The following is a 27,342-nucleotide window of genomic DNA, read 5'->3' as shown; positions in this document are numbered from 1 at the left end:
GTGTAAATTACTCAGATGGCATGCCTCGACGCAAAGGGCTTCTGTAACACTGAAAACAAACATTAGAGACATGGGCACTTTTTCATTTGTTTTGTCTTCGAACCTTCTCTAGAATCTGATCGTGATTTAAATTGAGCTCTATCCAGCAAATTAGCCCCCTTTTCTTAAGGGAGACCCCATGAACCCCTGGGTGGCTTTGCACGCCATGACTGTCTTAGCAGGAAGATCTTTGAAGAGGTCCAGGCTCAACGAAGGCAGAGCAGACATCGTCCCAAACAGCTGACGAGGGCCACAAGTATTATTCATCCCCAAATAAAAGATCTGTCTTCACTGGCTTTTCCCTGTCAGGTAGTTTTTTCACAAAAAGACTACAGGTCACGGATCATTTATTATTTGAACATATGAAAACACATTTACACAAATGACAAGACAGTTGTGTGTGTGGTAGATTCAGGAAAACATTTTCTTAAAAAATAAAAAGAACTATGTGCCCTAGAGAATGAGGTCTCCTGGTGACTGTGTCCTGTTCAATGTGCGGCTCGGCTTTCAGAAGCGCACGCGTACCCTCCAGGAGTAGTTAGTGAGGACTTTGTCTTTTTTCTTCACAATGCAGGTGTATGTGCCTTCGTTGATGGCGTTGGCCACTATGGTGATGTGGTCGTCTGTCAGCGAGATGTAGTTTGGGTGAGAGAATTCCAGCAGCTCCCCGTCTTTGTACCAGCTGAAAAGAGGGTTTGACACGTCAGACAGTGCAGAGAGAAATGGTCCTGTAGCATTGCTGCAAGTAGGCCAAGATCCCAGAGAGATACTCACTATACTTTGCCTTTCTTTGATGCTATTTTCTTCCCGCAACGAAAAGTCAGCTTCTTGCCTTCAACAACTAACTTGTGTTTGGTCCTTGGTGGAGTCGGTGTGGGAGCCACTGTGGGGAACGGGAATTCTGGAAGAAGATTGAGAGGAAATCCTCAGAAAATACATACAAAATCACAACTTTATTTTTTTTCCTGTCCATGCATTGATCATCTTATACTACTATGCAGAAGTTTAAGAGATATAGTTTACAATATATCTCAGTGCATCTCATAATCTAGAATTGTCACGCTCTCAAAAACACCACGGAAATCGATTAGGGTCAAAATTTTCGATGCAAACCTTATCACGTTTATTTTTCACTTCCCCTGACCTGCTGGTGCCGTGACTGCCTTCTCGTCATAATCTCTCCCATCTGGTTCCTGACAAACACAACAGTCTGCCTCCTGATCAACTCAAATTCTGCTTAAAAGCAGTCGCTCTCGTTAATGCCACAAAAATCCAAATTGACCTTGTGTGTCTCTAACCCTCAAGCCACAGTCTGAAATTCCAGCGGGTTTGGACTGACTCAGGAATTTTCCACAGCCGTACAACATCTCCCAATCAACAATGAGGAACAGATTACTGCGAGCCAGGAATCGTATCCTCTTGCCTGTCTCCACACTGTCCCCTGTTGCTGACAAAAAATCTCAGACGGCCACAACAATCCGTGAGCTGTGAGGGTTTAAAGGAGCCACTTCCTGTTGTGCAGCAGAGGGCTCAGCACCAGAACACCGCAAAGAAGCCTGAAGAGGCTTAGGCTGTTAAACTGCAGATGTGATATCAGTATTCATAGAGATACAGGAGACAACAGGTACCCTCTCTGCTCTGTTTGTGTTCTGGGCTGCTGCTATTCTCCAGAAGTAAACGCACACTCCTTCAGTAGTAAGAGCAATTTCCTTTCAAATGAAATTCTTGAAAGCCCCCATCACAGCTCTGCATGGCTGGACCTGTTGGCTCCCGTTGCTCCGTTGGCAAACGGTTCACAGCAGCTCCTTGTGCTGCTCAATTGAGAGAAAACGTATTCTCTTTTTTTTCCCCTTGGACCGCGGCTGTTTTTTTGCTGCTGCTGTGTCTTACCGTAACAGAAATCACAGATGGAGGGGCAGTGCTTCTGCATCAGCCTGCGCTTGCTGTCACAATAGCCTTTCCGAGCCCAGGCTGGACAGATAAATAACCGGTCCAAACATCCTGGAAGAGAGGAGGAGATTGACTGAGGAGGAGGAGGAGGAAGATCAGACAGCAGCTCTCAGTAAGCAGCTAAATAATCTGGATCCCTCTTCTGCTTTTTATTCCAATGAAAATGACTCCCTATTAATACACACTAATCATGACTCATGAGTAGTTTATATAGTATTAATTTATGCCACGTTGGCTTTAAGTGTCAGTCGTCAAAGACTGTGGTCGACATTCTGATCGGTTGTGACCAAAGATGGATGGCTGGTTTTGTCCCACTAGTTTCTCATAAGAGGATCTAGATGAATTCTTCAAATGTTGGGACCAGACTTTGCTGACTACATGACGGACTCTGACTTATCCTAGTTTGAAATCTTTTATGAGAAACACAGGTTAAGATGGTGTAAAGGTTTCCCTCATGATGACAGCAGTAGCACAGTCGTTCTTCTATTGATTTGCTCTGTTGAAGTGTTGTAGATGTCACACAGGGCACTGGTTCTTTTAGTCCGATTGTGGTGAAGCTTCCCTGGTGCTGCATCGGTACCAGACTACTCTGGATCAAACAAGCAGTCGCTGTCAGTTCGGCCCATCAGTCCTATCACTTGGTATTATGAGGTTTTAGTTATTCACCTTTTGGAGGAATGTCTTAATATATTAAGAGACCCAATAAGTTTGACTAACTCTAGATCTTTGTCTTGGATGACTGACTACGGCCTAAGAGTTATTTACAAATGTCTACAAAGAACTTCCTCATTTGTCCTCTGTAAGAAACATGGGATCTATGAACATACCGTAGAGACGGTGCACCCCCCACACCTCGTCCTGTGTGATTAGCTTGCGCCCTGTCAGAGTTGCATTCAGGTGCATTATCGCTTTCGAGTCCAAGGAGTGCATGAGTCCCAGGGCATGTCCAATTTCATGACTTGCCACGTGGACAAGATCTGTGAGCCAGACTCCTGCAACAGAGATATGTGATTATTTTCTCTTTATGTTGACCCATCCCCCCCCCACGAGCTGTCCAGTTCTGGGTCTGCTGCCTCCATCACCTTCTGGATTAAATATCAGCGGTTTCAACAAACATGATAAAGACACATACCTTTCTTCCAGCTGAAGCGCATGTTTCCAAGAATCCAGTATTCATGGTCGTCAAAGTGGATCTCGCCTGTTGGCGGGAAGAATGCGTGAGCCAATTCTCCCGTGATGCCGTCGAAACAATGGTGCAAGTAGGACTGCAGACAGTCTGTGTGGTTGACGGGGTAGAAGCCTGCCAGAACACAGACAGACGCATACCTCAGAGCCGTGGAGGGAAACCCTCACTCCATTGCTTCTGCTGTGTGTGGACTACAGCAGGGGGATGATGAATTACTAAAGACAGAGGTTTATGACGACCATTCCTTTCACTGTCGCTGAGAATTTATGCAGGACTACAGCGTTAGCACCCAACGGGACAGATACACTTAATTTAGACGTCTTCCCCATGGGTCGACATGCATAGAAGTTGTTAAGCTTTTATTGTTTTCATTTAGAATAATGAATCAAGCTAAATATAAGCTTGGTAATATAGTTGCGGTGGCGTGATTTAATGAATTTGGAGGCCAAGGCATTTCAGCGATGACAGCGCAGACAGAAAAACAGTAACGACAAAGCAGAAGTCTGGAACTGGAAGCCAAGGAACATCTGTTGCGGGCTGATACAGCCACATGCAGCTTACCCACCAATCTTAATGTCTGCTTCTTGGTCAGCTGGCACCTCTCTGAAGCCGAACGGCGAGACGTCGCTCCACATGCCAAAAGCCCTCGCGATCCCCCGACGCGTGTCGCTGGCATTGATCAGGTTCGTTGGGAAGGAGAGCAACCTGCTCAGACACAACAGCAGTGGGTAGTTAATACTGGTCTCCACACAAATCCCTCTACAGCAGAGCAATCTGCCAAAACGCAATAGCTACTGTGCAGACACACCAGAAATCCCACAAGTACTGTAAGTACAGCTCCATTTGTGTGGCTTCATACTCACTGATGTATCAGCTGGAGTTAGACTAATGTGGATTTGTTTGTAATATGGAGGAGATGAAGACGACTAATTCCGAATCGATTTACTTTTTATCTGCTGACCTGTCAGTTGAATCTTCCATTTAGATTGCAGGACACCATGATCAAAACTCTCTAGCTCAGTCTAAAGTCTTCTACAGGACTTTTAGGTTTGTAAGATCGTCATTTTACAGCTCCAGAAATAATTAAATGTGACTGGAACTTCTCCAAACAGCTAGTGCACCATCCAAAGGTTGGGCTTTATAAGTCCCCCTCTTTCAAATGCAAGTAGCGTTCTGTTAGGTAAACAATGTCAGATGATGCACTCGGACTGTTTTTTCCCAGAAGTATTTGTCTACTTTTTGTTCCCCTCTCCCTAAAGCTGCACTTTCCTGCTTTGCTGACTACAGAAAGAGTTTCAAACCAATACTTGTATGTCAGCTTAAACTTGTCCCATTTGAGCTGCTCCGGCGTGAGGGTGTAGCGCTTGTTCCTGGAGAGGTGAAGCACTTGTGACCGGGCCTCTTTGCGGATCCCGATGAGTAAGGCAGTGGTGTAAGCTTCTTCCTTGGACAAAGAAAAACCTTTAATTAATCAGCTCGCACCGTGAAGTGAAGTTTAGGAACTGAGCATCTGTGACATCTGAAACTGGTTCTATGCTCTAATTGAAAGAGGATGCAGTCTTACTCCTCGGTTAGGCTTTTAAAGGAATCCAATGAGATACGTTGAATTCTTTGCTTATTACATGTCTTTGAAAAAGTATGACTTTTGTAGCTGCAGGCATTAGACTACATTTGTTATCTTGACAGCTAAAACTGCTCAACTGCTATAATTTCAGCATTTTGCTTGTAGAAGTTATTTTCATGCAAGGGCATTCCATCTCTTTGAAAAGGGAAGTGATCAGCACTAAAAGTACTTTCCAAACATTAAATACGATCCTTTTCACGGATAGGTTGTACCCGATGACCCTTTGGGAATGGGCGACAGAGACTCGAAAAATAATCACACCTAGATTCTGCACTATTTTCATAGCTTTGAAAGGATTTCATTAATATTCTGTGACTGAAGTAAAGATGTGGTTTGTCTTGGCTGCAAAACTCCATAATAGTGCTCGCACCAGTTGATAAAATCTAAAACTCTTTATGGAGATGGGTTTAAGTAGTAAATCTACTTTCCAACACTTGAAGTCGAGCCGTGATTCAAACCAAGGAGCTAATTTTGTGCTCGTGCAGGAAGACCGTCTGTCCACAGGGATCAATTCAAAGACAACTACATCAAAAGTGAAAAACTGCTATATGCACATACCCTGAATCTAGATTTCTCTGAAATTAGCACATTTCCTACTTCAACCCTAACATCATGTACTTGTGACTGATGAGAATACATGTCTATACACATGCCAATGACACACAGGGTTCAGCAAGAGTAAAAGCCTCAGTATGCTTCAAACTACACTTGCTGAATTGTCTTAACCGTGTTGGAAATGTCCTTTTAGAATTCAGGACACATCCAAGAGTTGGCCATGCTTCAGAAAAGTGTGTCAGACTTCACAACAGCATCTAAAACTCCCTCCCCAATCCCATTTGGACAGTGGATTTGTGAGGGTCATGTCCCACAATGTTTTTCGTGAATAAAAATAAAATTCCCCTTCGTGTCCAGAGCTTCTACTCAGGTGTATTGGTGTCTGACTAATACACTGGTATGAAAAATAATGCAGTGGTACTTTTAAGGCAGTGGTTCAGAGCCCAGGCGTCCTAAGATAAATCTGATAAACAGGAGAAGAAGCAAAGCCTTTGAAACCCACGCCCCAGCATTTTCCTACTGCATGGGGGGAAAAGATCCTGTGCATGTAGAGAAAATATCAAAGCCACCTCAACCACTTTGTATTCTACACCATATCTTGGTGTGGTTCCTGATCCTGCTTTTCCCAGTCAAGACAAGTAGATGCCGTACTTCCTTCATTTCCTTACCAAAATAGAGAAGCAGGGGCCGGCCGTCTGGCAGGCGCTCCGACACGGCTGCTGCACTGGATGACGTCTCTTGCCTCTTGCTGACTTAATGCTTCTATATTGCATTGTACGTAACGGTCATTATTTTAGGCAGAAGTTGCTTTCCTGACCTCAGCTGCCACTGTTTTGCGTGCAGTGATTCATGAGGTGTTTACTGCAGTAAAGCCAGCTCAGGTCTTCCTGTGTCTTTGACTGCAAATCTCATCTCCCACTGTGGCACAAATACAGATGAATAAGCCATGAAGGCAGAACCAGGGGGTGTTAAACCAAACTTTAAAGCCAGTAAGTGCTGACCCTGAGGATTCCTATATATCAGTGCATTAGTTTCAGTACAGATAAAAGAGAGCTCATTAAAATGCTCTTTGACTGCATTCTGACCTCTTTATTCACCAGCCTGCCACAAGCTTATCTAAGTCAGTTATATAATCCTCACAAGCAGCCTGGCTTGATTGCCATATAAAGGGGGAGAGTGGTGGGTGGCAGTGATTGAAGTCGTGTGGAGTTAAGGCCAATTTATGCCTCTCCGTTTTTTCTATTACGGACAGATAAGACCGCCCTATCCGTCGTGAAACGTCCTCTCCGAGGGCTTCGGACAGCTTTTCGTACACGTCTGATTTTTCTAACTATCCGTCTTCATGTTGGAGACCCGACGGACCGCTCTTGGCTGTGATTGGTCCGCGAACGACATAATTTCCGTATGACGTCATTTCCGTATTTCCGGACCTCAAACTTCCTGTTTACATGTAGCAACAAACACGAACACAACTATGATTCTACGATTAATGTGACGTGTGTGATAAGCCAGCGGAGTTGTCCGGCTGACGGTGGCTCGTTAGAGCACTGAGGGCATGTGTGCACGGTCACATACGGTTATAACGAGCTTTCAAAACGGCGCTAGCAGGCTAGGCTAGCGGGCTAGGCTAGCCACCATGCTAACTGCGGTGGTAACAGTGCAAGAACCCGCCGTCACGACTTTAATTCCACTTCTATCATGACACTGTTTCTATAATACCGTCAGGTTAGAAGCAAACACTGGATAGTAGTAGTTAGTGTCGGGAGTCCCTGCTGACTGTGTGTGGAAGCTGGGGGGGAGCTAGGTCCGTGTAGCTTCTAGCTACATGTAGCCTCAAGCAGATTCAAGCTGTGGAATCAGCAACACAGTTCGGAAACAAGACCGGGGAACCGCTGCGCTAAGAAACGATTACATCAGCATTTTGACCCGCTGGGTGTCACTTTATTTAGTTCTGTTAGTTGCCATGGCTCAGTGTGTGGGACGCAAGCTAACATGTAAACAGAGACACGTGGACTTCTTCTTCCCAAATGGGGTAGGCTTCTCTGAGCTCGTCTTCCGTTGCGCCACCTATGGGTTTGGCGGTGAATTTTTTCCGGACGTAGACTGACGGAGAAGTAAAAATCAAAAAGACTCTTTGTCCCCTGCTGAGACCTCTCCGAGAAACGGACACGTAGTAGTATATAAGAGCCTTTAACACGCTTATCCAATTCACTGAAGATACCAGTGCACCGGGATCCATTCCATTCCTAACCTAATTATATGATTCATCCACCTTCTAAAAGAAAACCAACGTTAATTTAATGTAATGCGTTTGCTAAATTATAAGTGATTGAATCTGATAATACGTTTAAGGAAACCGGAGAAGTGATGTAAAATGCATAGTTAGTGGGTTCTTGTTTAAAGTCTTAAAAAGATAAAGACTTTTACTCAATAATAGCAAAAGAAAATAATGGGAGTGAATGAATTATTCTCGTTTTACCTGTGAATATCCTGAAACCTGTTTATTTCTATACTGAAGACCACACTTTTCATAATTTAATTAAATTTGACTCAATGTCAAATATGCACAGTTTGCATATGATGAAGCAGGTTATTCATCTGTACAAACTTGGGATAATTTGGGGTATAAAGGACCCACTACCTTTATCTTTCATAAAACTTAAAAGATATAGTATCTTATTGGTGTATTAGTCAGGAAGTTATAAACTTTATACATAGTTTGTAATTACAAATGTATATTGTATAATGCTATTATAATCATTCTTATGAGTATAAACTAGTAATTAACTTGTAAATTTACAAATCATTTACCCTTTAAATATCCGTTACCTCATGTGATAACAATACTGTCTATGCCGAATTTGAAAGTGGCCTTTGGTTATTCAAAAGCATTTCAACCAGAAGCATTCCTGGTGTGACGTTTTGCAGAGAAGAAATAATAAATCATAAGTCCTAACATTTTGAATGGAGTTTGGTGTTGAATTTCCCTGAGATGATCAAGAAAACGACACCTCACCTACACAACTTGATGATAAAAAAGTGCACATTGTGTTGTTGGAGCTGCGGGGACATGCATGTGATGGAGTGGTCATACCTCGAACCTCCAGGAGGGAAAGGCTGTGGCTGGTTGCATCCCCGCGGACAGAAGAGTGAGCAGCGCCGCGGCCAGCAGAGGAGCGGAGCCCCGGCCTCTGGGAGTCTGACAGCTGCCCATGATATCACACCTCCAGCTAAAGTTATAACAATAAGATCTCCTCAGTGAAGAGTGCACAGGTTCAGCATGTAGGAGCACTACTTCTCTGCCATCGCACGTCTCGGCAGTGTGTCGCTGCGCGGACCGATGTGCGGCGGCGGCGGCGCAGCCTGCGGACCGGGCGGTGGAGGCAGCGCAGTCTACAGCAGCTCGGCTCGGCTCGGCTCGGCTCGGCTCCTCTCGGGCCTCGGCTGCCAGACGGCTGGTTTCACATTACTCCAGAGGGGGCAGGGGGTCAGCGGCGAGACGATCTAATGAAAACCAAACGCGCCCTGTCGATCAAAACCACTTGCTGCAGCCGCTGGAGAAGAGCTAAAGCGGAATCAGATGGCTCGTTTTGAACATGGCTTTCAAAGGTTTATGTAATAGCGCTGCTGCGGGAAAAGGAAAGGTACTTCAGTATATGGCACACGTTTTCTGCAGGAGGGAAGATCACAGACATAGAGGCCTTTGGATGGAGGGAGAATGGTCAGTGTGTGAAGCATCTTCCCAAACTCCAAACAAAATCCACTTTTTACATTCCAGGTCTTCAACTCAATGGAAATTCAGCTTCAGCGTTTTTCCAAACAATTTATTGTTTAGAGTTTTGTAAAATGTCAAAGCGCTCCAGTTGCATAAGCTGCCTCTGTGATTTGTTAGTGTTTATTTTGTTCAGTGAGGACAGGGTGACAGGAACATAGCAGGTACATACAGATGACTCTCCCTGGAATGGAAAAGCTGAAGTGTGGTTTGGGGTTATGTTTTTTGCACAAATTCTGTATTTTAGGTGCAGTCTTTGCTCTGCAATTGATAGATGCAAAGACAATTGTTTCAATTTACCATTTCATTATTTAAATTGATAATAAACTTTTATTTATGAGGCACTTTTCTTAACAATGTTACAGACTGCTTTACAAGGATGAAAAAATTAATCTTAGTGGTCAAGAAGGCAGGTCAATAGGTCTGAAAGGTCTGAACGGTGTTGTGGTGCAAGGACATTTAAGGCCTTAAAAGGGAGCAGTTGCAATTTAAAATCATTATGAAATTGAACAGGGAGCCAGTGAAGCAAGGAAAGCACATATGTAATGTGGTCATGTCTTTTTGTCTCAGTGAAAAGCTGGGCAGCAGTGTTTTGTAATAATTGAAGATGGAGGGAGCTCTGGCTGAAACTGGAGTAAAGTGCATTACAGCAATCAAGGCGAGATGATACACAAGGGGAATTAAAGGTTCAATGTGTCGAATTTAGTGCCATCTAGTGGTGAAGTTGCATATAGATGTATTACAGTATTGCCTGCGCAAAGAGACTGATGTGTGTGACAATGTGTGATCTTGTTCATTCTCGTCACACATATTAATTCTGATTATTAAGAATGCATGATCAACACAATAGTGTGAAGTAGCCATGCAGTCATGATGCATCAGAACAAAGTCATATTGTTCTCAGTAACACAAGTCATTTCTTACTATGACTATGGAGTTCAAATGTTTGCTGTAAAAATAGATCAATATCTCTAGCAACATTTTCAAAATGGGTGGTTTCATGTTCATTTAAAGAATCCCAGAAGCATGTTGCATGGTTTAATACAACTTCTAAACATCTGGCATCAAACAACATGTTTTCAAGCAAACAATTCTGCCTCAGACACGCAACAGATTCACTTTTGGTAGCCATGTGGTTGTGTTATGGATCAGCTTTGGCCAATACATGTATTCTTAATTCTGGTCAATAGCTTGTTTAATTACTGGCTAAGGAAATTGGGTTGTATCCAGAGCTGTGTCCTAATCCCAACCAGTTCTCTTTGCTCCCATGATGCTATGCAACTCTTCTTGGAAGATCCAGATCATCTTTTAAATGACAAGGCTGTATTCCACCATTGTCCACAACCACATACATCATCTGTCCACTGACCCTGCCACCCTCAACCCAACGTTGGACTATGAACAATTTTGAAAACTAGATTAAATTATAAGATGATTCCACAGGGCCTATTTCATAATTTTACTTGACTCCTTCTATTGGAACGAAGAGGTTCCATGTGTGGAGCCTTGAGGAACCCCACATGTTATTTCTATCCACTCCAATGTTTAATTACAGAATAATACCAAGAAACATTTTATTCAGTCTGTAAGCCATCAGCTCCACTGTGCTTTGGTAAGTGGCTGCATGAATGTGTCTTACCAAAATTTGCAGAAAATTAGAAAGTGGTGAAATTTTACGTATTCTGGAGGAATTTTCAATTGGCGTCGCAAAATGGCCCAACGGTGCCCCCCCGGAGACCCCCGGAACGTGTTCACATGACAGATCTTCACAAAAATCGATACAAAGTTGTCGATACATAAATACATAGCTCGAAGCAGCAAGTGGTTAACTTAGCTTAAAGCAAATATTGGAAGTAGTTGATTAAAACAAAAACTGTTGGCAAATAGACCATCATTGGTTGGCCGTGTCTGCTTAGTCTTACACGTCCACGTAAACAAAACAAACAGATTTAAAACAAGTCGAGATGGAAAAACACACAACACAACCAATTATATAAGCAAACGCAAAAACAACTTTCAGCCAACACAACCAAAAACAAACAGTGTTGTGGACTACTGCATATTCACGCACACAATTCAGGTTTTTCAATGGACCTCGCCAAATGGAACCCTGGGTAATCAGGCCCAGTTTTATTCACTATAATACCAATATAATTTTTGCAAAGATATAATATATCTATATATTGCCAATTCCAATCCTTACTCGCCCTTTGTGCTGACTCAACACAACTTAGAAGTTGTTGAGTCTTTATATATGTATTGTACAAACTGTCTATGTGTACAACTTCAAGCAGGGTTGTGTCTTCACTTTGCCGTCCCCACAGGCAAGAGACCCTGCAGGTGTATTGTCACCCTGCTGGAAACAAATGCAAACACAACCGCAGGCCCATTCAGTGAAGATAGTCTAATGATAAATAAACAGGCTTACATGTAGATGTGTGGACAAGCTGGCGGGCAGGTAAACAGGCAGCTATACATCCAAGCAGCTACAAAATACAGCTCATAGACACAAAGGGCTCATACACAGACAAACCGACGAGGAGCTGCTGACAATTTTTGGAATTTTGGAAAGAAAAATTACAAATTAAAGAAAAGTGCGGGGAGATCAGGTGGAAACACGGAGAAGGGCAGGTCTGGTTTTATTTGTTTTTGCAACCACTTTTTTTGTTGCTGCTTTGTGTTCCTGTACTTGACTGGATTTACCAATTGCTTTGTAATGATGTGCATTACTTTTTTTGTATTTGTAGCAAGTGTTACAACTGACCAGTCCCCCCGCTTCTTTATATTCCGTCTTCTGTGGTGTATTTAATTTAGCCTTCATTTGATCGTTCTGTGGTCTATAAAGTCCAATGTGGTATGAAACATGACTCTACTCTGAGATTATACACTTTCTATCGTTATATCAAATGTTTTCTTATTTAGTTGTCTTTATTTCCCGGAGTAAAACACAAGCCGGAACCTTGTGCGAGCGAAGCTGCGTTCCCTTCGACCCGTATGCGACGTTGCACTCGCAGCGGAGGAAATGGCGCCCGTCATGTACAGCAGTGGCCAGCCAGGCACGTATCCTCCAAGTTGACACGTACGCGGACACACGGAGCGGACTCTGCGGGCCACAGGAACATGTTTGCAGGCAGAGGGGAACCCGGGTGGGGTCGGACACTGAGGACATAGCTGGTGAGTCGCTGCTGTCCCCGCACACAGGACGTTAGCTCTGCGGCTAGCGCGTTAGCTCTAATCCCATAATCTCAGGTGCTGCTAGCCAGGGGTTGTTTGCACCTCCCGGGGATCGATGTCCTTATCTGGATCCTCCATCGAGTTTGTCCCTCTGACTGAGAGATGTATAACAGTTGAATAACATGTGTGTTATAATAAGATCACCGACGAGCCAATGTCAGCTCAGCTCAGAAACCACACACATGACGTTGGAGTTCAAGTGTTGGTGACTTTCACTGTTAGGAACTGTCTCGCTCCTTATAACCCCTGTGTCTGCTGGGGACCACCTGGTGACCACTTCCGCTGCAGCAAGTGGACATGCAACTATAATTACTGTGTGTTCTTTGTGTTTGAGTCAATGGTCAAACTATGTGCAGTAAGAGTTTGTGTGGCTTACTTTGTGTGTCCAATGCACTGTCAACCATCCCGTGTTTCTTCTGATTAAATAATAAAAATGATAACCTTTTATTTATAGAGCACTTTTCAGCTCAAAGTACTAAGCGCTGTACCACAAGGAAACAAATTGTTAAAATTCCCGAAGGAATAATACAATAATAAGAGAGACCAATAATAGCCGGGCATCCCAAATAAATAAGGAACATTTCGTTCGAAAATATACATATTTTTTTAAAGACTGAAAAGAACACAACCACTTTATTTCCTCAGGGAATTTCTGATTGGGTCTGTCCCACTAGTTTTCAGGCTTATAAGTTATCAATACAATCTTAAAATCCATCCCAAAAATAAACTGGGAGCCAATGTGAAAATGATAAAACAGGTGTGATGTGATCATATGTCTTAATTGTAGTTCCTAACCCAGCTGCTGTAATTTGTTTTTATTCCTGCAGGAACATCAAACTCTAGCATCTTGGAACATCACTGCTTCCGTAGACACTTTGCACAGAAATGGCCAAAGAGCAGATGGAAAGCAGGGCAGAGACATTATCTCTGGCTGGATCTAATGGTCACAATGGCCAACAAGGGCAGGCTAGCATGAATAACATGACCAATCACCCGCTAGGAGCCAACCACAAGTCGAAGATGTCCCGCGTCTCCTCACATGTCAGGCTGAAGTGTGCTGCCTACGTGCTGGCGCTGAGGCCGTGGAGCTTCAGTGCCTCCCTCACGCCGGTGGCCCTCGGCAGCGTCCTGGCGTATAAACTTGATGGCTCTGTGGACTTGGTCATCCTGCTGGTGTGTGCGGTGGCCGTCCTCGTAGTCCACGGGGCAGGCAACCTTGTGAACACCTACTATGACTTCTCCAAAGGGATTGACCACAAGAAGAGCGACGATAGGACTCTAGTGGACGAAATTCTGGCCCCGCAGGATGTTGTCATGTTTGGAGCGTTGTTGTATTCGTTGGGGTGTCTGTGTGCCACCCTGCTCTTCTTCCTGTCCACACTCAGACTGGAGCATCTAGCTCTTATTTACTTTGGGGGACTATCCAGCTCTTTTTTATACACTGGAGGTGAGTAAATCAAAACTTGCATCTCTTGGATTGCTGCCTCAGTTGATAGGCCACCTCAGTCACCAAAAGCACACACACATTCACATTCACTCACACATGGAGAGGCATACATCTTTTACTTAAAATACACTCTGCGAGATTGGATGTTACTGGGCTACTTGTGCCAGAAAAATGTTGCTCTTTGAAAAAACACCAACTTGAGTCTGATGCTCAAAAAGTGAATATTTGTGTGTCGTACACACAATGTGTGGGTTCAAAAATGCAATGTATACAAAAAATGGTCTAGTTTTGACCTTTTGATTAAAGTAAAGGCAATACAAGTAGTTCAGAGGTGTATAGTGCACACCTTCCATCAGCATCAACATTTTAGTAACCAAAATGCAGAACTGTGCTTCTTGTTTTAATGTTCACTTTGTAATTCATACTGTGCAGTTGACTATATTTCATCAAAGAAGTGAAACAAATGTTGGTTTAGTTGTCATGGGAAGTAATACTCACCCTATGAAAACACGTGTATAGTTGTCTATTGTAGCCCTGGAGGAGCTTTTGCTAGTCCGAGTAAATAACCCTGATGACATAATTTTATCATCATCATCTGATGAAGTCAAATGCTGATCACTAATTTGATGAAAACAGATGCTACCCTTCTACCCCTCTTGGGTATTTGATGATAAAGTGTGGACGACTACTAATCAAATAGTCAAATATCTCCTCTGTTTGCTCTTTTCCGCAGGCATCGGCCTCAAGTACGTGGCACTAGGGGACGTGGTAATCCTCATTACATTCGGCCCTCTGGCCGTCATGTTTGCCCACGCAGTACAGGTGGGATACCTCTCAGTGCTGCCGCTAGTGTACGCCGTCCCGCTGGCGCTCAACACAGAGGCCATCCTCCACAGCAACAACACCAGAGACATGGACTCTGACAAGCAGGCAGGCATCGTCACCCTGGCCATCCTCATAGGTCCTACGCTCTCCTATGTCCTCTACAACTTCCTGCTCTTCGTCCCCTATGTGCTTTTCTGCATCCTCGCCACCCGTTACACCATCAGCATGGCGCTGCCTCTGCTCACGCTGCCAATGGCCTTCCCCTTGGAGAGGCAGTTCCGCAGCCGATACTATGCCAAGATCCCCCAGAAGACGGCCAAGCTCAACCTCCTCATGGGACTTTTCTATGTGTTCGGAATCATTCTGGCACCTCCTGGTAGCTTGCCATTACTGTGATTCTCTAGGTTTGATATTTCGATTTTGTTGTTTTAACACAGACTAGTTTATGTATCTCCTTGTATTTGTACAAATCTATCTGAAGACTTTCACTGGCTTTAATTTATTGTCTAATTTATACGTGGAGCAGAGATTTAGTTGAGGTCCTCTGTGACACTGAAAGCCTAATCCTTTTTGTTTCAGTATTAAGCCACATGTCGGTAAAGTTAAAAAATGTTGGTGTTATTTTTAGAGGTGGGCAACATTTTCATAAGTAAGGACAGACAATAAACCAACAGTTGCCATAATTTTAAAGACACAATATGTAATATTGATACTTCCTCAATAAAACATTATTTTTATTATTGTACTCTGTACGGTACATACTGTTCATTGACATTTTCTTTCTAAAGAGCCAAATATAGCTTCATGAGATTGTAATAAAACTCACTGCTGCTGATGTTCCATGTCATCATTCTGGATCAAGTTAAGTTCTTGTTTCTTTCAAACAAAACCAATATGACACAGTTTCTTTGGAATATTAACTCATGAGGTTACATTCAAGAAGACCAGAATATATATCTTAAAGCTATAAAATTGTCACATTACACCATTATCTCCATTCAATATGTTGAATATGAATATGAATTGCAGGGTGAACTCCATTAATGTGGAGAACTGTAACATTGTAACAAAAATGGAGGCCAGGTTATCAAGTTGCTACCTGCAGCTGTGAACACTATCAGAGCAGCATACATTCTCCTATTGAAACATTCCTGTTTATGAAATGAGAAATACAAAGTTGTGTTTGACCATTGGCAGAATACATAGTTACGACACATTGCTACAGAAAACACTCCATAGTTTCATATGTGTCCAGAACTGGGAGCAAACACTACAGATAAAGTAGTACAATACAGTAGATACAATAGTATTTTATATTTTCGTTACAAGTTCCTTGTGAGTTGACATGCAACACTACTCCTTCACCTGATATTTTTGTATAATATATAGACAATTTATTATTCATATAATAAAAATATTTATTTTGCACTGAAAAGTTTAGTCTTTAATTGACTTTCTATGGATGACATGGCCTGTATTGCTAGTATATGTCAAATATATCATGAGATAAATATCCATCAAAGTTGCAGTATTTATAATTTCTAATTATAAATAATATAAAAAATGGGTTAGGGTTAGATGTATAGGAGCGTTTTTGTCAGCAGGAGGCGATATTTGACAACCGTTAAATCATGATGGACAGCTGTTGTGTGCTTTGTGGAATTATTGTTAAGTCCCCATTTATACACCCTAATGTAACTGGTGGGTTTGATGTTGATTTATTCAAACCTCCAGTTTCTTGTCTGTGTCTCTGTCAGGCTGTTGCCAGTATTATCATCAAGCTGGTTTTCTCTACTATAACACAACATCCATTAGACCACAAGATTGATTTTGTCATTTTGTTAACATACGCCCAAAACCCTCCAAAGAAATTCAACAAAGCATAGAGGCCTCATCTTTTGCAGCATCCAGATTTAATATTTTGAATTGATTTTTATACAGTTCTTGCAGTTTGTTCCATTCTTCAATGTGGGTGCAGAGAAAACATTTCAGCCTTTGGACATTTCAAATTAGGTACAGTGTTCGAGAGTGTAAACTTTAATTACATTTTTACTAATAGGTTGCCCCCCCAGGCTTCATAATTATCTGACTTCCCTCTTAATCTCTGTGGCTGGTCTGTGTGTGCTTTGCTTTCCACCCACAGCTCTAAGACATGTAAAGAGGATGACTTAGTAACAGCAGCCTGCCACTCCCACCTAGTAGATTCTGAAATACTGAATACTGTAGAAGGGATATTCTCCATCTTGTCCTACGTTCTAAAATGGGAAAGAGATTAGTTTAAAAAGGCATAGAGGTAATGATGTCTGATCTACTGAGCAGGCCACATGGCTTTTATAGTACTGCCATATACAAGCCAGTCAATAAAAAAAAAAATCACACTTGTGTTATGACACAAGTAAAGAGTTGACTGTTTGGCCACCAACAAAGACCTTTATACAAGTGGGGAAAAGTGGGAAATTGTCACATGTCTTTTTGCTGTTTTTGAAAAGAAAACACTGTTGAACAGGTGATTATTATTTTGCACACTTTTTGAGCAAATATTTTAGGGGTATTATTTTCTTCTTCTTCTTCTTCTTCTTCTTCTTCTTCTTCTTCTTCTTCTTCTTCTTCTTCTTCTTCTTCTTCTTCTTCTTCTTCTTCTTCTCATTATAAAAAGATTAATCTAAAATTAAAATTAGAATTTAACGAAAATTATGAAACACTCTCGCATGAGAGTATGTCTTAGGAAGGGGATAAGAAGAAATGATTGAGTCAGCCGATAGGCAAATCATTTCGGATTTGGGCCCTGACTGCAAATCCTTTGTCACCTTTGGATTTCAGCTGGTAGTCTGGGGACAGGTAGCCGACCTCTGGCCGAGGATCTCAGGGAACAAGAAGGAGAGTGGTGTATAACAGATCAGAGGGGTAAAATTCACAATAGGAGGTAGACATGTGGAATGATATAATATGATACAATTGGTAACCGTTATAAAGATAGTGTGACATTCTAGTATAATAGTTTCATTAATAAATTGTGTTCATATCAGTGCAAATCTAAAGCAATTTTACAAAACAAAAAGAGAATTCCACAGTTACAGAAATCCACATGTGCTTAAACTCGCATTGCGATGAAGATGCATATGTGACCATGTGTAATCACTTGTTTTTCTGCATCAGGTCCTTATATATACAGTCTATGATCAGGTCACATTGAAACCAGGTCGAAACTAAACCGGGGGATGAGTTCAGGAAATGTTGTGGTTGTTACGGGGAGCACGTGAAGGCAGCATCAGCAGTGACGCAACGCATGGGCGTGTTGTCATGGCTGCGCTGCGGGACGGCTCCGTGCTGTAAACACATACCGAGCTAACATCCCGTCATGTCGGCGCTGGAGGCGGACGGAGACCCGGAGTCCCGGCCCGGCACGGCCTGACCCGGCCCGGCACGGCCTGACCCGTCCGGACCGAGGAGTGGTAAGTGGCTACAGCGCAGAACCAGCGGTGTTCACGGGGAAACAGGGGATGGACGGAGGAGAGTTAGCTAGCTAGCGTCGCTGTGACACCAGCTAACGCACTGTCACCCTGTCACCGGGAAGGCACGCAGAGCCGAGGTCCCAATGGCGACAATTCCTCGTAGGCTCTTTTGTCTGTGAGCTGCAGCTCTTTACAGACCGGGGACGTGTTTACATGCGAGCTGCTGCTGCGGACACCCGGCGGGTCCAGCCGGGTGTCCAGCCGGGTGTCCCTCACCCTCACCCGGCAGTCACAGAGGAACGGTACGGTGGCTCGTAGGAAGCTGCTGATAAGGAAGCTGGCTCACGTCAGCTGGGAATTGTAGCAGCTGTCCTTCAATGCTTCTGATTGGCCAGTGTGTGTGCGTGTTGATCAAACCGATTACTCGCGTCGAACGATTAATCACAGCTCGTCTATGTCACACCGTGTGGTTGCTCTTCCCAAAGACCCAGGTGATTAAATGACCCGTATTGTGAACGAGGTTTGGTGTAAACCCACACGGGCTTATTGTTGGACTAGCTAGGAAGCTAAGTCAGGCTAGCTGGTCAGTGGGAGGTGTCGGTTGCTCTACAGCACCGACAGCTCTGCTCAGGTGTGTCAGTCTGTACATTACACGGCGAGAGCAGTGTTTGCCACCGAATGAAGCATGATGGGAGAACATGCAGCTCGTTGATGGGAGCACTGGTTGTTTCCTCGGGTTGTTGCTGAGCTCCCATGTGTTGCAGGGCTGTGACATTAGAGATGTGTGGCTGTTACAGGAGCCTTCTCAGCTGTCATCCCTCTGCTCATCATGTGCCACAGGGACATAGACAGCCTTGCTCTCAGCCACACCCACTCCGGGGAGCAAAGTTTCAGTCATCTGCCTTTTCTCTCTGTGCTTGTTATTGTCCACACTTCTAAATCGCAGTAATCGAGCCTGAAGTGCTCCCTGGGTTACACCACAGAGATGAACAGAGAAACAGAGGTGATCAGCTGATGGCGACTTGAGGAGAAATGGGGGAAGTTTTGAGCGGAAATTGTCGCGGTAAGACGCTTTCACACTTGGCTTAAGTTATGGGAAAGTTTTGCCCCTGTGGTCATCCGTCTGTTGGGAATATCGAGGCAGCTTGTGCAATTGCTAGCTTAAAATTAAAAAATTGTAATAATTTCATGAGAGCTCTTTTTGTTTGACTGTATTTGAGTGCTGGGCTTTCTGAAAAGCTCTTTTCCCACAGATTCTTGGTACGCAAGTTGTCTCTGTCCGCACTTACAAGGCATGAATAGTTTCTCCAGACTCAGTTGTTTTATGGCATCCTTCCTAAGAGATATTATAATTTTAATACAGAGTTAAAATATTCAGAATGTGGATATAGCCCGCTTCAAAATCCTTCTTTATGGAGGTCATGTTTTCACCCCTGACCCTCTGTTTGTTGGTTGATCTGTTTGTTTGTTTGTAAGCAAGATTACATAGAAACAACCAACTAGATTTCTATAACATTTGGTGGAAGGATGAGACATAGGCCAAAGAAGAATCCATTACATGTTGGTGTTGATCTGGATATTGGGGCAGATCCAGAAAACTATTGTTAACATTGATTCAATCAACATTGTCTTTGATCTCTCAGAGAATAATTCATGGGTCTTGATGGAAAAACATCAGACAGACTTCTGGTGACCAGACTGATGTGATAATAAAATGTAAGAGCTTGACTGTTAAATCTAAATCACCATAGTGCAATAACAGCTTTCACAGTAGCATGTTTCGTTTGAGTATTAATATACTTTTTTCTATATTCAAATAAAATGTTAAATTTTGCAGCGGGATATATTATAATTCCTCTTTGACTATAAACAAACCACTCAGCCAGAGGAAAATCAACCTGGAGCACTTGTATGAAGCAAAATGAAATGTTGCATAAGGATCGGTACAAGTGGGCAACTGATAGTATTGATTCAGTCATACGTTATGTAATCAATCAAACCTCCACCCATCTGTTATAACTCTACTGGATGACTCTCACTGGCCTTTATCCTGTTGAAAGCTGAATGCAGGTTTTGGTGAATCAAAACATTATCTTAAGCTTGCATAGTACAAGTGTAGTTAGATTACACAGTCGACCATGAGTTGCTGTGCTGTGCTCTTCATGTGGTTTGTCAGTGTTACAACGTCTAAAACATGATAATAAAACAGTTTTATCAACAGTTTTGATTAATACTGCAGAATCTGTTACATCAATATCTTTGGTTGAATTAGACCATTTTAGATAATTTTCTAAACAACTGAGCTGGGTTGTTGTATGACATTATTAGAGTTGGAATAATTTCAAGTCAATGTGATGTGACATCTGATGCTGCCAAAGACATTTTCATCCTGTACATTTATCCACTGTTTGTTCCCTCCCCAATAGAATATAAAACTAAGTACATGCAGGAAAAGAGGGTTTCATCTATATCCTTCACCCTGAGCTTTGCCTCATGGCCACAGGGGAGACTGTAATATTAATTTTCCCCTACCATTAACATCCCAGCTGGTCCGACCAATAGCCTTCTGCCCACAAGTCTGTAATAGTTTAACAGGTGACAGTTCGAGTTTCAATGTATAAAGCTGTCCTGAGAGAGTCATCCGCTCTGATATAGAGTGAATCAATGTTATTGATTTCTTTCAGAATAAATGTTCTTATTCATGGCAGCAGTTTAACACGCTGTAGTCGCTGGTCCAGATTTGGAACCATTGGTGCATTTTATCCTTAAACTGGGTCCAACTGGCCCATATGGATTTTTCTGGACAGATGTCGATTCCGATATGAAGCAGTAAAAAATGTCTGAAACTGTCGATTGGCAGTTCGTAAGATGTCATTATCAAACCCTTATGACAAAGAAATATAATTGTGGCTTGTGTGGGCCATCCATCCACCCTCACATTACATATGTACAACCTGAACAGGCCGCCACGTCTTTATGTATATAAGTACAATGTAAACATGTATGCACATTGTCTCTAAAAAAATCTTTATTGTTTATTATAAAATACATGTATCATGCACTGATACCAATATTGTTGTCAAAGGCAATTCGGCAACTGTTGAATTGGTTGTAGTACAGTGTTTATAGACTAATATATTAATGAGGTAAAGGGGGACATGTCATCATGGTGCTATGATTAGAATTCACAATGCATCGATGTTTGGGCTTTTGCCTTAGTAATGAGAACGTTTCGAAGTACACAAGACCAGAGTATTTGACTTTATATGAGAGGATTTTTTGGGGATTTACAATTCTTTTTTTGTTTAATCAATTACCTGCAGAATAATCAGACACATGATGATCAGTTTTTCCCAGGCTGCAACATGCCCATATTTCAATAGTCCCCCTAGTCTCTTGGGTCTGATGACTACCATGTTTGTGTGTGTATCTGTGTGTGTGTGTGAGTGTGTGTGTGTGTGTGTGTGTGAGAGTTTGTCTGTGTTTATTGGAGAAGGAGCTGTGAGCATGAATGCTTCCTTTTATATGATCTAGACCAACAAGTCTATTACATGGACAGTAGCAGCTTTGTTTACTAGGGAGAGTGCTGTAATAAAATTCATTATAAGCCTATGTCTGAACCACTTCCCTCATTCATTCTCCCATTCATGGGCTATTTCCTCCCTGGCAGTGCCAGCTGTACATTCATATGTGTGTGCGGCATCAACAGAATGCCATTTGGCTGGATTTTTTGGGACCATATTGGGGATGTTTCCCAGTGCTGTAGTTCAGTAAATAGTGTTGTTCAAGGGTAGAGAAGCGTTGGGAAAACAATACTACTACTAGGCTAGCCGAACCTAAAACCAACCTTATCCTAACCTTAAAACATAAAAACATTGTTCAACACGCACAGTAATACCTGAAAAACACTCAAGCGCACGCACGCACGCACGCACATGTTGGTATTGCTAGCTCATCAGCAACAGCCGTGGCACACACCAGTTTGCCACTGAAAATGAGCATCATGGCAGGTGCCCTTTCATCAAAACATCTTCCAACCCCACCCCTTTTCTTTTTTGCTGAGCCCCTAACCCCCCAAAAAAATAACAACATGCAGACCCTCCCCCTGAAACGTATGCCCTTCCCCCCGCCCCTCTGCTTGTCTGCTCATTGGCAGTGGAGCGAATGGTGTCCCTGTGGGCTATGAAAGAGAGGGCTGCACATCCTTATGTGGAGCGTGATGCGCATGTTCTCGTACTGATCCATAAACACAGTGTGTCGGCTTCACACGCGTGTCACTGAAGCTCACGTCCCACCGGTGATTGACTACAGCATCGGAGGAGTCTTATGCCGAGCAAAGCCCATTGGCCGGTTTTTATGCGAGAGCCGGAGAACGTCGACCTGAATGCAGAGCTCGTTGGGCAGCCGCTCTCGCTGGCCATCCTCCTCCCTCTCCTCCCTCTCCTCTCCTTTCTGTTCCTCTCCTCCTCCTACACGCTGGTAATCCTTGCTGACACAACGCACAAAGGACTAAATGCTGGCTGCATCCTCCAGCAGCAGGGCTCTCTCCTCTTCCTATTCCTGCTTTGATCCTCTACAGCTTGGATGTTTGCATGTACAGCCGGACACTACTCGCGGCTGTATATCACATCTCTGGAATACCGGCCTGGCTGCCCTCCTCCCCTGCCCCCTGCATCCCCTCCTCCTGCTCGGTCGGTTTATTCAAGGAGGGCTTCAGAACACGGCTTCAGCCCTGAGGAGGGTTTTTTTTGGGGCTGGTGAAGCTGTTGGTGGCACGATGGTAGCATATTTTTTTGTCCATCCTCTGTTGCATTTATGTAGCAGGAGGTAGGAGCTGCTACCTCTCCTTCCCTATTTTTGTTGGTGCTCTTATTCCCTCAGCTGCACATTACTATACCAACAGGTAAACCAGCTAAAGAGGACGTGCTTTATCAAGCATACATCTCAATCTTGTCTGTTTGGGTAGTTTCTGTCTTTTTTTAAAACCATGAATTGTTGATGCTGTTAATATTTGAACAAAGAGCAGAATATATTCTCCTTGAAAAATGTTGTTCTTTTTGAAAATAAATTCAGGTAGCATTTCAGAAAAAAGAGGAGTCCATCCATTTTCAGGGAATTGTGGCTGCTTCTTAGTCATCAGTGGACGAGTTTGCTGATATCTCGTGCAAAGCCAGCACGTGTGTAGCCGGTATATGTCCATGGCTGGTTACCACTGTTGTGCAACATGTCATTGCAATCTGAAGTAAAGCTAGTAGATGTGCCAAGCAGCCGGGCTGGTGACACCTTGCTTGCCTGGCTGCCGCATATTGCTTTTTGTGTGACTGACTGGGGACACACGGGAACATAAATGGTTGTTCTACCTGTCCTGCAAGTCGTTTTGTGTTTCAGCGTTTGGATCTTTGATTGCTGGCAGCTTAATCACAGCATATGTATTGCAGAGGTTAGAGGCATTTGAGTTTACTAGAAGCTTTAAAACATTTAGTGCTAAGTAGTACTGACTTCAGATTGAGAATGGCCACAGCAGAGTAAGGATCAGTATAAAAAAAATCTCATTGTGTAGGTGAAGGCTTCATTTAAGGTAGTTTGTGTTGCTGAGAATACTGTGTTAAAATTCATCTCTCGAGCACTGATTGAAATGATCCTATCCCAGGATTGCCAGATAAAACTGAATGCTTTTAGTATAGACCTCAAATGAAGTTAGGGGAGCTTAATACGTAAGTACCTAAATGTGATTCAATATTGACTTTGACTTGACGTTTGACTTGAGGTCAGTTTGCACTTTGAGTTAAGTGAATCATGCTCATCTTACAAGAGAAGCCTAACAAACACTGCAGATGATCAAAGCTCCCACACAGCACTGATTATGTGACGGAACAATGCCTCATGTTTATAAAAAGTAAAGTCTTTTCCTGAAACACAATCCCCTCACAGGATCACAACTTCTCTGTTGTAAGTCATTTATCTACCTAACTCAGCCAGCTGGTGAGAGTGGTCTTTTGTTCAGATAATGCAGTAGGCTTATCCACTCTTAATTGAGCAACATTTGCCTGACAAAAAAAATCTACCAGGCAGAGGAAGAAAAAGTTCTCCATGTTCCAAATCAAAGAGCAAAGTTCAAAAGAAACCAATAGTAAGGATGTGCCAAAAAAGGGTTCACTCCCCTATTAGCAGGATGAGCATTTCATAGCACTCAGGGTTTTCAAATGATCCTGCAGGTTGACCTGGGATAGCGGCAGAGCGAGGCTCGCGGTGATTCATCAAAATGGGATCGTAACAGCAGCCAGCATGTTCAAAAGTGGGCTGAAGATCATGGGGAGTGAGTATGATCATTTTCAACGAGTTGATATGATATTTCCGCAGTGTTGAATGTAAAGTAAGTGTTCAGTAAGGGAACAGGCTTTACTGTGGTGCAGCTGTCTTCATGAAAGACTGCAGGGGTATATTTATATAGATACGGTTCTGCTGTTATCAAGTTGTCTTTTTGAATGTTGCTGCGAGTGTCAAGCTTGTTAAGGATGAGAATCTAGTACACTGTGGATTTGTTTCTGTAGTTATGTGTGATCATTGTGAATTATTTCCCACACTCAAAGGCTGCTTTTCTTAATGGAGATATTGATATTGCTTTGCTTAGTGGGATTTGAGAAAAGATAGGCAGACCAAGCAATAGCCTGAAATGTATTATTTGCTCACTCTGAAGAAATCTTTGTAAATGTGTTATTTACTCTGGGTCCTTATTGATTTTTCTGAAAGTCCCGCGGCCACTAGATGTTTCTGACATGAACCAGTTGCAGCAGGCTGATATTAAGGCTGATGAAGCTAAAGTCACAGGAGCATATGTTTAGATCACACTTTGCTCAGCATTTAGAGCCCAGTGGCTACTGCGAAAAACAACACAGGCAAGCAGCCTATTCTTATTAGACATACGAGTGGGGATAGAATCCAGTTAGACCACGTGTCACAGGACACACAGCCCCAAGTAGGCCCCAGGCAGTAGCACATGTCTACTGGCACTGGTTCTGCCAATAATAATACTCTTGACTCATTTTCAATTTTGAAACTGCACAGTGATAATTATTACAGTGCTGCACTGGGCCTGGCTGTAGGTTTGATAGAGAGCTGCGAAAATGCTTATCTGCTGTGTGTGTCCCGACCTCAGTGAAATCATCTCAGTCTATATGTGGTTTGTCTGGTTCCTGAGTCTTATATAACACTGGCCTGCAGGGACACGTGTAACAGTGTTGTATTGATTCTTAAACATGTTATATGTGGTCACCTCAAACCAACTATTGTTACTTCAGTTTCCTCAGCTGAGAGGAAACATGCTACACATGCTGATGTAGAGCACAAATGGGGAAAGGATACAATTCCAAAAGGCCTTTAAGCTAAATCTTTGGATCCATAGTAAACATATTTAACGGAAATTACATAATATTCCAGAGCAAATATTTTGAGTGTGAGCAGTGTGTATTGTTATGGTGTGTATTAGTGTTGTGGCCACACGCCTGGTTGTTTGTGTGATTGGCCCTCAGCAGTGTGGATGACGGAATCCAGTCCATCTGTTCTTGCAGGCAGAGATCTGTAATCCTGCCTCTCTCAACCCTGGCTCGTAGATTGGCAGCGACATTTCAGCAACACAGGTGGCCTTGTCATGGCTGCCTTTAACGCACACGGACACACAGACACAGACACAGAAAAGAAGATTGAATGTATGTTGGACAGTCAACCTCTGTTGGAAGAATGCTCAGCTGCACCTCTTGTATTTAGCTGTTGACCTGCTTTGTTGAAATAGCCCACAACAGACACCTGGAAAGTTAAAAAATAGAACCAAATGTTTGTAAAGCTGTTTTATAAACAACAGACAAAACATGTTCATACCATTGTAATGGCTCATCTTTATGAAGCTTCCAACTTTTCTCAGTTTTTTAAACTTTTATCAATTGCCAGCTGTTTGTCAACCGTGACTTTCACATTGAAAAGTACATAATGGCTCTGAATCCTATAGAAGAGGAAATGTTTGACTAGTTCTGTCCTACAGTTATTCATCACAGTCTGATGTAGTATCCAAAATAAACCAGAAAATGGGTTTGGTGACAAATTACAAAATCTATTTTAAACCAAATCTGAGACGGACATACATTTATGTTGAATTAGTTTAGTCTCTGCAGCCTGTGGCAGATGTCTGAAATAATCAAATTAGTAAACTGCTATTGCTATTAAACTAATATTAACAGATGGTGTTTTATTTTAATTTGTTACTATCATTTATTGAAAGAACATTTTTTAGACTATAACCAGGATTGGATGTTTTTCTGATGCTGATTTATTTATACATAGTAGCTCTTTCATGTCTTTTAAGTCACATGATTTGTAATCTTCGCTATTGGTGATCTGAGTGATTTTTAGTCCTGCATTTAATGTCCGCCCAATCACTAGTGAACTATAAAAAACATCCATTACAGATTTTTGTTGTCCATCGGCAGAGCCCTGGAATTTGGCCTGTGACGTTAAACACAAGATATGGAAATGCCTAAGTCAACATAGAAGTGCAAATACAAAAATTGAAGTGGCAGCTCTCATTGTTATGTCAGGCTACAGAACAGAGTGGTTATCACTTCTGCATTAAAAAACATGTTTAGAACTTAGCTCCTAACATTTCTTGAAAAACTTCTGAAAGTTCTATTTGTGTTTTACAGTAAACCTTTAATGTTCTGTACTTAAAAAGGTGCTGAGTAGTGTTCTGTAAAGCTAGCGGGGCTGCTTTATTATGTACAGAGGATAAAGATTAAGCTGGTTGTGGTTTCCCTGTAGATGTGTGATAGAAACTTATTGTGTGGGTATACATTCATCCCCTGGTCTATTTAATCATGATATCATTGTGTTCAACCTGAATCCTCTCTGGAGCTCAACGTGTGGGAGCAACAGAGTGGGAGGCGGTGGGTCTGTATGGGTATAGCAGTTTTAAATGTAGCTGGTATGTAGAATTTATTTATACAGTTCCCCAACCCAGAGTGCAAGTTTGCTCATCGGTTTTGTCATGAATTTTAGTTTTCAGCATGCTGTACCTTTTGAACAGAATGCTCTCCTCCCTAGGTTTTGGTCACTGAGAAAATCCAACGTGATTGTATTCTCTGTTCTTGGCAGATCTAGATCAACTTGGCATTTCCTGCAACCATCCACACCCAGCCTGCTGGTATCTGTGTGTCTGTGACAGTGTCTCTGTTTGCACGCTGATATGGTAAATGACTGGCTGGGATATTA

General features: G+C 42.7%; 3 protein-coding genes across 3 annotated transcripts in view; 2 read left to right on the top strand and 1 right to left on the bottom strand.

Moving 5' to 3' along the window:
* Positions 1–449: 449 nt before the first annotated feature.
* mmp23ba (matrix metallopeptidase 23ba) lies at positions 450–8,568 on the bottom strand. The gene is made up of 8 exons (XM_061074659.1): positions 8,449–8,568; positions 4,483–4,619; positions 3,741–3,880; positions 3,122–3,289; positions 2,817–2,981; positions 1,930–2,040; positions 814–940; positions 450–721 (listed from the first exon to the last, which is right to left on the bottom strand). The coding sequence occupies exons 1-8, from the start codon at positions 8,566–8,568 to the stop codon at positions 547–549; spliced, it is 1,143 nt and encodes a 380-aa protein (XP_060930642.1). The 3' UTR covers positions 450–546.
* A 3,580-nt stretch (positions 8,569–12,148) lies between these two features.
* Positions 12,149–15,467, top strand: ubiad1 (UbiA prenyltransferase domain containing 1). The gene is made up of 3 exons (XM_061074911.1): positions 12,149–12,300; positions 13,188–13,807; positions 14,541–15,467. The coding sequence occupies exons 2-3, from the start codon at positions 13,246–13,248 to the stop codon at positions 15,026–15,028; spliced, it is 1,050 nt and encodes a 349-aa protein (XP_060930894.1). The 5' UTR covers positions 12,149–12,300; positions 13,188–13,245; the 3' UTR covers positions 15,029–15,467.
* An 8,802-nt stretch (positions 15,468–24,269) lies between these two features.
* Positions 24,270–27,342, top strand: part of mib2 (MIB E3 ubiquitin protein ligase 2) — a 34,744-nt gene continuing 31,671 nt past the window's right edge. The window contains exon 1 of the mRNA XM_061075076.1: positions 24,270–24,400. Coding sequence (XP_060931059.1) covers positions 24,370–24,400 — 31 coding nt within the window. The 5' untranslated portion in view covers positions 24,270–24,369. The remainder of the gene's footprint in view (positions 24,401–27,342) is intronic.

Source organism: Limanda limanda, chromosome 7, assembly GCF_963576545.1.
Source record: "Limanda limanda chromosome 7, fLimLim1.1, whole genome shotgun sequence".
Taxonomy (NCBI): Eukaryota; Metazoa; Chordata; class Actinopteri; order Pleuronectiformes; family Pleuronectidae; genus Limanda; species Limanda limanda.
The sequence above is the reverse complement of the archived record's forward strand: the minus strand, read 5'-3'. Positions and strand labels throughout refer to the sequence as shown.